The sequence below is a fragment of the Pristiophorus japonicus genome, chromosome 23 (assembly GCF_044704955.1).
Source record: "Pristiophorus japonicus isolate sPriJap1 chromosome 23, sPriJap1.hap1, whole genome shotgun sequence".
NCBI classification, from domain to species: Eukaryota; Metazoa; Chordata; class Chondrichthyes; family Pristiophoridae; genus Pristiophorus; species Pristiophorus japonicus.
In genome coordinates this window covers 32468677-32477383 of record NC_091999.1, presented here as the reverse complement: position 1 = coordinate 32477383, position 8707 = coordinate 32468677, and the positions used below count along the sequence as shown (strand labels likewise).

Genomic DNA, 8707 nt, shown 5'->3' with positions numbered 1-8707 from the left:
GGATTGTTGTACAAGAAACTCAAAAGGTTAGCATGCAGGTACAGCAAATAATCAGGAAGGCAAATGGAATGCTGGCCTTTATTGCAAGGGGGATGGAATATAAAAGTAGGGAAGTCCTGCTACAACTGCACAGGGCATTGGTAAGACCACAGCTGGAGTACTGCACACAGTTTTAGTCTGGACTTGTCTCCATTCCCGTTCCGAGGGGATTGCTACACCAGTTGGGAGGGGCAACATTTGGGGACACTGATTCCCCATCAATTCCCATTCCCCTTCTTTCTGGTGGATAATGGAGGGGCCACTGTGTGTAATGTGCAAGTCAGTAAGCATTGTTAGCAAGCTCTTTCTAATTGGAGATTATATTCAGTGGAAAGTTTGACACTATTGTAGATTTTGTACCAAAGATCAAGGTAGGATTAAAGTAAAAATGCATAATTTTATTGCAAACTAAATTTCTGTTGAGAGTCGCTGAATTAAGGGGAAAGATAACACACAGCATTTCTTAAATGGACACAGCAGCCCCGAGAACACAATCAGCAATATATCCAGAATAGTAAAGTCCAGCCCAGTTATAGGGTTATTAACATCAGCAGAAACAAACCCCAACTGTCAGAAGGAACATGATTTAGTCGGGATGTGATTAACAGAAGCATTAACAGCAGATTCCAACCCTGCAGTCACTTGTGAACTCGCTGGTGTGTCAGCAGGTTGGATGACCCAGTTAATCCCTTCCCACACATGGGGCAGGTGAACGGCCTCTCCCCAGTGTGAACTCGCTGGTGAGTTACAAGGTCAGATGAACCAGTGAATCCCTTCCCACACATGGGCCAGATGAACGGCCTCTCCCCAGTGTGAACTCGCTGGTGTTTCAGCCGGTGGGATGACCCAGTGAATCCCTTCCCACACACGGGGCAGGTGAACGATCTCTCCCCAGTATGACTGTGTTGATGAATTTCCAGGACAGATGGTGATCTGAATCCCTTCCCACAGTCCCCACATTTCCACAGTTTCTCCATGGTGCGGGTATCCTTGTGACTCTCCAGATTGGATGATCAGTTGAAGCCTCGCCCACACACACAACACGTTTACAGTTTCTCCCCGCTGTGAATGGTGCGATGTTTCTTCAGGCTGTGTAACTGGTTGAAGCTCTTTCCACAGGCAGTGCACTGGAACACTCACTCGGGTGTCTGTGTCTCGGTGCTTTTCCAGTCACACTGATATTTACAATCTTTTCCCACAGGCAGGACAGACAAACATTTCTCCTTCCACTTTCAAAGGCCGATGATATTCAGGTCCTGATGAATCGATTGACTTCATCAGATCTTGACACGATGTTTGGTTTGTGTTTCCTGTCTGAAAATCTCCCCTTCTAATACGCTGTAAAAGGAGATAACAAAACTCATCACTGTCAGTACAAGACACAAATTCAGGATAGACACATCTAGGGTCCATGGAACATTCTTTCCTCTCTTGTTCTTCCAAAGTTGTAAATCTCTGTCCCACACATTGTCCCTCCTGCTGTGCTGAAATCCAAATCAACACACAATTCTAAACTGTTTCTCCTCCACTCCCAGTTTTCAACACCAATTCTGGCTGGGTTCAGTTCTATATTCACTGGTTCCCCTCCCCTGAAGGTTTTTTTTCTGTTAAGTTCGTATTTAGTCTGTAAATAAAGGTTAGTTAAATCAGCGGATTGCTGAGTAGTTGCTGGGTGTATTTCTCTAAGGTTTAGAGTTTAGTTCTACTTGATAGTTGCGAGTGTAACTCGAGGGATGACAGGACAGCTCAGTCCCGTGGATTACACATCCTGTGGCATGTGGGAAATCCTGGAAGCTTCACACAGCCGGGACGACCACATGTGCAGGAGGTGTCTCCAGCTGCACCAACTCCAGCTCCGCGTTTTGGAGCTTGAGCGGCGGCTGGAGTTACTGCGGTGCATCCATGAGACTGAGAGCTACGGGGATCTCACGTTTCTAGAGGTGGTCACTCTGCAGCTTAAGAATGTGCAGGCAGATAGGGATTGGGTGACCCCTGGACAGAAGAGGAGGACCAGGCAGGTAGTGCAGGAGTCTCCTGAGTCCATCTCACTCTCCAACCGGTTCTCTGTTCTGAGTACTGGTAAGGGCGATGGTGGCTCTGGGGAGTGCAGCCAGAGTCAAAACCATGGCACCACGGGTGTCTCAGCTGCACGGAGGGGAGAGGGGGGAGGAAAGAAGAATGGAAGAGCTATAGTGGTGGGGGATTCAATAGTCGGGGAGCAGACAGGTGTTTCTGCGGCCGCAGACGTGACTCTGGGATGGTATGTTGCCTCCCTGGTGCCAGAGTCAAGGATGTCACTGAGCGGCTGCAGAGCATTCTGGGGGGAGAGGGTGAACAGCTGGAGGTTGTGGTCCACATCGGGACCAATGACATGGGTAGAAAGAGGGGTGAGGTCCTGCAGCAGAGTTTAGGGAGCTAGGAGAGAGATTAAAAAGCAGGACCTCGAAGCTAGTAATCCCCGGATTACTCCCGATGCCACGAGCCAGTGAGTACAGAAACAGGAGGATAGAGCAGATGAATACGTGGCTGGAGAGTTGGTGCAGGCGGGAGGGCTTTAGATTCCTGATGCACTGGGACCGCTTCTGGGGGAGGTGGGACCGGTACAAGCCGGACGGGTTGCACCTCAACAGAGCCGGGACCAATATCCTCACGGGGGCGGGGGTTGCTAGTGCTGTTGGGGAGAGTTTAAACAAGCTTGGCAGGGGGATGGGAACCTGACAATAGATTCAGTAGGAATTTAGCTGGAATTAGAAAGCAAAATTAAAGAAAGTGAGTTTGAAGGAGAGAGGAAACAAACAGGAAAAAAGGTTTAAAAAAACAAATTTAAAGGTACTTTGTCCAAATGCACATAGCATTTGTAACAAAATAGATGAGTTGACGGCACAAATAGATACAAATGGGTATGATCTGATGGGCATTACAGAGACGTGGTTGCAAGGTGACCAGGTCTGGGAATTAAATATTCAGGGGTATTTGACAATCCAGAAGGACAGACAGAAAGGAAAAGGAGGTGGGGCAGCTCTATTGATAAAGGATGGAATAATGAGAAACAATATTGGCTCAAATGATCAGGATGTTGAACCAGTTTGGGTGGAGATAAGGAATAATAAAGGGAAAAAGTCACAGGTGGGTGTAGTCTATATGCCCCCTAACAGTAGCAACTGTGTTGGTCGGAGCATAAACCAGGAAATAGTGGGGGCTTGTAAAAAGTTAACAGCAATAATCATGGGTGAATTTAACCTCCATATTGATTGGACAAATCAAATTGGTCAGGGTAGCCTTGAGGAGGAGTTCACAGAGTGCATAAGGGATGAGTTCCTTGATCATTATGTAACGGAACCAACCAGGGGGCAGGCTATCTTAGATCTGGTCCTGTGTAATGAGACAGGATTAATAAACAATCTCCCAGTAAAGGATCCCCTTCGAATGAGTGATCATAGCATGGGTGAATTTCAAATTCCGATGGAGGGGGAGAAAGTTAGATCTCTAACCAGCGTACTGAGCTTAAATGAAGGAGACAATGTAGGTATGAGGGCAGAGTTGGCTCAAGTGGACTGGGAAAATCGATTAAAGTGTAGGACGGTTGATGAACAGTGGTGTACATTTAAGGAGATATTGCACAACTCTCAAGAAAAACATATTCCAGTGAGGAGAAAAGGGTGTAAAAGAAAAGATAGCCATCCGTGGCTTACTAAAGAAATAAAGGACGGTGTCCAATTAAAAACAAGGGCATACAAAGTGGCCAAAACTAGTGGGAGGACAGAAGATTGGGAATCTTTTAAAAGCCAGCAAAGAAAGACTAAAAAAATGATTAAGAAAGGGAAGATAGACTTTGAAAGTAAACTAACACAAAATATAAAAACAGATAGCAAGAGTTTCTATAGGTATCTAAATAGGAAAAGAGTGGCTAAAGTAAATGTTGGTCCCTTAGAGGATGAGATCAGGGAATTAGTAATGGGGAACATGGAGATGGCAGAAACACTGAACAGATATTTTCTATCAGTCTTTACGGTAGAGGACACTAACAATATCCCAACAGTGGACAGTCAAGGGGCTACAGGGGGGAGGAACTTAACACAATCACTAAGAAGGTGGTACTCAGTAAGATAATGAGACTAAAGGCGAATAAATCCCCTGGACCTGATGGCTTGCATCCTCGGGTCTTCAGAGAAGTAACGGCAGGGATAGTGAATGCATTGGTTGTAAATTTAACATAATTCCCTCGATTCAGATTGGAAAACTGTAAATGTAACACCTCTATTTAAAAAAGAAGGCAGACAAAAAGCAGGAAACTACAGACCAATTAGCATAACATCTGTGGTTGGGAAAATGTTGGAGTCCATTATTAAAGAAGCAGTAGCCGGATATTTGGAAAAGCACAATTCAGTCAGGCAGAGTCACCATGGATTTATGAAGGGGAAGGAATGTTTGACAAATTTGTTGGAGTTCTTTGAGGATGTAACAAACAGGGTGGATAAAGGGGAACCATCGGATGTGGTATATTTGGACTTCCAGAAGGCATTTGACAAGGTGCCACATAAAAGGTTACGCACAAGATAAAATATCATGGGGTTGGGGGTAATATATTAGCATGGATAAAGGATTGGCTAACTAACAGAAAACAGAGTCAGGATAAATGGTTCATTCTCGGGTTCGCAATCAGTAACTAGTGGGGTGTCGCAGGGATCAGTGCTGGGACCCCTACTATTTACAATCTATATTAACAATGTGGAAGAAAGGGCCGAGGGTAACGTAGCCACATTTGCTGACGATACAAAGATAGGAGGAAAAGCAATGTGTGAGGAGGACACACAAAATCTGCAAAAGGACATAGACAGGCTAAATGAGTGTGCAAAAATTTGGTAGATGGACTATAATGTTGGGAAGTGTGAGGTCATGTGCTTTGGCAGAAAAATTCAAAGAGCAAGTTATTAATTAAATGGAGAAAAATTGCAAAGTTTAGTATGCAGGTTCTGCAAGTGATCAGGAAGGCCAATGAAATCTTGGTCTTTATTGCAAAGGGGATGGAGTATAAAAGCAGGGAATTCTTGCTACAGTTATACAGGTATTGGTGAGGGCACACCTGGAATACTGCGTACAGTTTTGATTTCCATATTTACGAAAGGATATACTTGCTTTGGTGGCAGTTTCTTGTCTTGGAGGGTTGTCAATCTGTGGAATTTGCTGCCTCAGAGAGCTGTGGAAGCTGGGTCATTGAATAAATTTAAGACAGAGATAGACAGTTTTTTAACCAATAAGGGATGATGGGGAGAGGGCAGCGAAGTGGTCCAGAGTCCATGATCGGATCAGCCATGATCGTGTTGGGTTGTGAAGCAGGCTCGAGTATGGCCTGCTCCTGCTCCTATTCCTTATGTTCATTTGTTCTTATGTTGAACCCTCTCTCAGCAGACACTTCCAGGGCAGGTACAGCAAGGGTTTGATACAGAGTAAAGCTCCCTCGACACTGTCCCATCAAACGCTAAACCTTGCCCATAATGAGCAGGGCTCAGGGAGGTTGGTTGCTAGGCACTGCAGTGATATCATTAAGCTAGTTTGAATAGCTAATAGTTACTCCAAACTAACTTAGGCCAGCATATCTGGCCACACAGAAAAACCTTGAGGAGAGATAAGAAAGCACCAAGCATGAAACAAAGCACAAAAATAAACATTCAATAACAAATAAAAAAATACAAGGAGGCTGAGAGAACCTGCACCTTGCACCAAGATTTACAAAGCACGAAACAAAGCACAAAAAGTAATAAGCAATTAATTAACAAATAAAAAAAATAAAAGGAACCCTGCATCTAAAGCACCAAGACCAAAGTAATTGATGGGATTGAAGGCCATTAAATCCCCGGGGCCTGATAGTTTGCATCCCAGAGTACTTAAGGAAGTGGCCCTAGAAAGAGTGGATGATTGATGATCATTTTCCAACAGTCTATCAACTCTGGATCAGTTCCTATGTCCTGGAGGGTAGCTAATGTACCACCACTTTTTAAAAAAGGAGAGAGAAAACGGGTACTAATAGACCAGTTAGCCTGACATCAGTAGTGGGGAAAATGTTGGAATCAATCATTAAGGATGAGAGAGCAGTGGCAGGATCGGACCAAGTCAGCATGGATTTATGAAAGGGAAATCATGCTTGACAAATCTTCGAGAATTTTTTGAGGATGTAACTAGTAGAGTGGACAAGGGAGAACCAGTGGATGTGGTGTATTTGGACTTTCAATAGGCTTTTGACAAGGTCCCACACAAGAGATTCGTGTGCAAAACTAAAGCACATGGTACTGGGGGTAATGAACTGACGTGGATAGAGAACTGGTTGGCGGATAGAGAACTGGTTGGCAGACAGAAAGCAAAGAGTCGGGATAAACGAGTCCTTTTCAGAATGGCAAGCAGTGACTAGTGGGGTGCCGCAGGACTCAGTGCTGGGACCCCAGCTATTTACATTATACATTAATGATTGAGATGGAGGAATTGAGTGTAATATCTCCAAGTCTGCAGATGAAACTAAGCTGGGTGAGCTGTGAGGAGGACGCTGACAGGCTGAAGGGTGACTTGGACAGGTTAGGTGAGTGGGCAAACGCATGGCAGATGCAGCACAATGTGGATAAATGTGAGGTTATCCACTTTAGTGGCAAAAACACAAAGGCAGAATATTATCTGAATGGCAGCAGATAAGAAAAAGGGGAGGTGCAACGAGATCTGGGTGTCATGGTACATCAGTCATTGAAAGTTAGCATGCAGGTTCAGCAAGCGGTGAAGAAGGCAAATGGTATGTTGGCCTTCACAGCAAGGGGATTTGAGTATAGGAGCAGGGAGGTCTTACTACAGTTGTACAGGGCCTTAGTGAGGCCTCACCTGGAATATTGTGTTCAGTTTTGGTCTCCGAATCTGAGGAAGGACATTCTTGCTATTGAGGGAGTGCAGCGAAGGTTCACCAGACTGATTCCCGGGATGGCAGGACTGACATATGAGGAGAGACTGGATCGACTGGGCCTGTATTCACTGGCGTTTAGAAGGATGAGAGGGGATCTCATAGAAACATATATAAAATTCTGACGGGACTGGACAGGTTAGATGCAGGAAGAATGTTACCGATGTTGGAGAAGTCCAGAACCAGGGAACATAGTCTAGGGATAAGGGTTAAGCCTGTTAGGACTGAGATGAGGAGAAACTTCTTCACTCAAGAGAGTTGTTAAGCTGTGGAATTCCCTGCCTCAGAGAGTTGTTAATGCCAGTTCATTGGATATATTCAAGAGGGAGTTAGATATGGCCCTTACGGCTAAAGGGATCAAGGGGTATGGAGAGAAAGCAGGAAAGGTTACTGAGGTGAATGATCAGCCATGATCTTATTGAATGGTGGTGCAGACTCGAAGGGCCGAATGGCCTACTCCTGCATCTATTTTCTATGTTTCTATATAATAAGCAATCAATCAATAACAAATAAAAGATCGGCGTATCGGTTCTTTCTCACTGTGTAGATCTGCTCCTGGTGATATACCCTCAACCTCCCACTGACTGCAACTCAACTTGCATGTATGTGCAGTCAAAACTCAGAGAAAGCTCACAATCTCTTCAGTCAACTTAAACTGGGGTCTCGAGATCTCTTGCAACCCAGAAAGCAAAATGAAAAATGGACCACAATCAATCAATAAATAAATAAACACACAAAAATAGAAGTCCTACCTTCAGCGGGCCGCCGATGAGGGAGCCCATTGGGCCAGGGATAGGGGCGGTGTGCTTCGGGCCCCTCCCACACAGCCTGCAGAACACACGCAGAGATTCTGGGGGCGAGGAGCTACTGCACATGCGTGCACACTCTAGCGTGCATGTGCAGAGGTCCTGGCACTGTTTTCAGCTCCGGGACCTGGCTGCGCCTCCATCGAGGCGAGGCTGGGGAGCGGCCAAACTCGGCCTGAAGACTTTTGGTGCCCTAATCGGTGTAGAAAAGCGGCGCACCTCTGGTGAGTTCGCCAGAAATCTCTACTGGTCAAATTTGGGCCCCAAGAGTGGGACTGTTTCAAATTTACCAATTTATCACTTTGTTCTCACCAATGTGCGCAGTCCCTTTAAATCTGCTGCACGGTGTCTCTTCCAGCGGTGGGAGTTGGTGAGCGGTCCCTTTAAATCTGCTGCACGGTGTCTCTTCCAGCGGCGGGAGTTGGTGAGCGGTCCCTTTAAATCTGCTGCACGGTGTCTCTTCCAGCGGTGGGAGCTGATGAGCGGTCCCTTTAAATCTGCTGCACAGTGTCTCTTCCAGCGGTGGGAGCTGATGAGCGGTCCCTTTAAATCTGCTGCACGGTGTCTCTTCCAGCGGTGGGAGTTGGTGAGCGGTTCCTTTAAATCTGCTGCACGGTGTCTCTTCCAGCGGTGGGAGTTGGTGAGCGGTCCCTTTAAATCTGCTGCACAGTGTCTCTTCCAGCGTTGGAATGAACATGGTTCAGTCCTGGATGTGATTAACAGCAGCAATAACAGCAGAATCCAAACCCTGCAGTCACTTGTGAACTCGCTGGTGTCTCAGCAGGCTGAATGATCGAGTGAATCCCTTCCCACACATGGAGCAAGTGAACGGCCTCTCCCCGGTATGATCTCACTGGTGTCTCAGAAGGTGGTAATTGTTGTGCGTGTATACACCCTGTACACTCAATGTACAGTTAGTTACATA

The 8707-nt window shown here is 45.9% G+C and overlaps 1 protein-coding gene across 1 annotated transcript; it reads right to left on the bottom strand.

The window, feature by feature from the left end:
• Window positions 1-303: 303 nt before the first annotated feature.
• LOC139235338 (zinc finger protein 239-like) lies at window positions 304-8156 on the bottom strand. Its single transcript, XM_070866477.1, has 2 exons — window positions 8095-8156; window positions 304-1377 (listed from the first exon to the last, which is right to left on the bottom strand). The coding sequence occupies exon 2, from the start codon at window positions 1014-1016 to the stop codon at window positions 678-680; it is 339 nt and encodes a 112-aa protein (XP_070722578.1). The 5' UTR covers window positions 1017-1377; window positions 8095-8156; the 3' UTR covers window positions 304-677.
• Window positions 8157-8707: the final 551 nt, after the last annotated feature.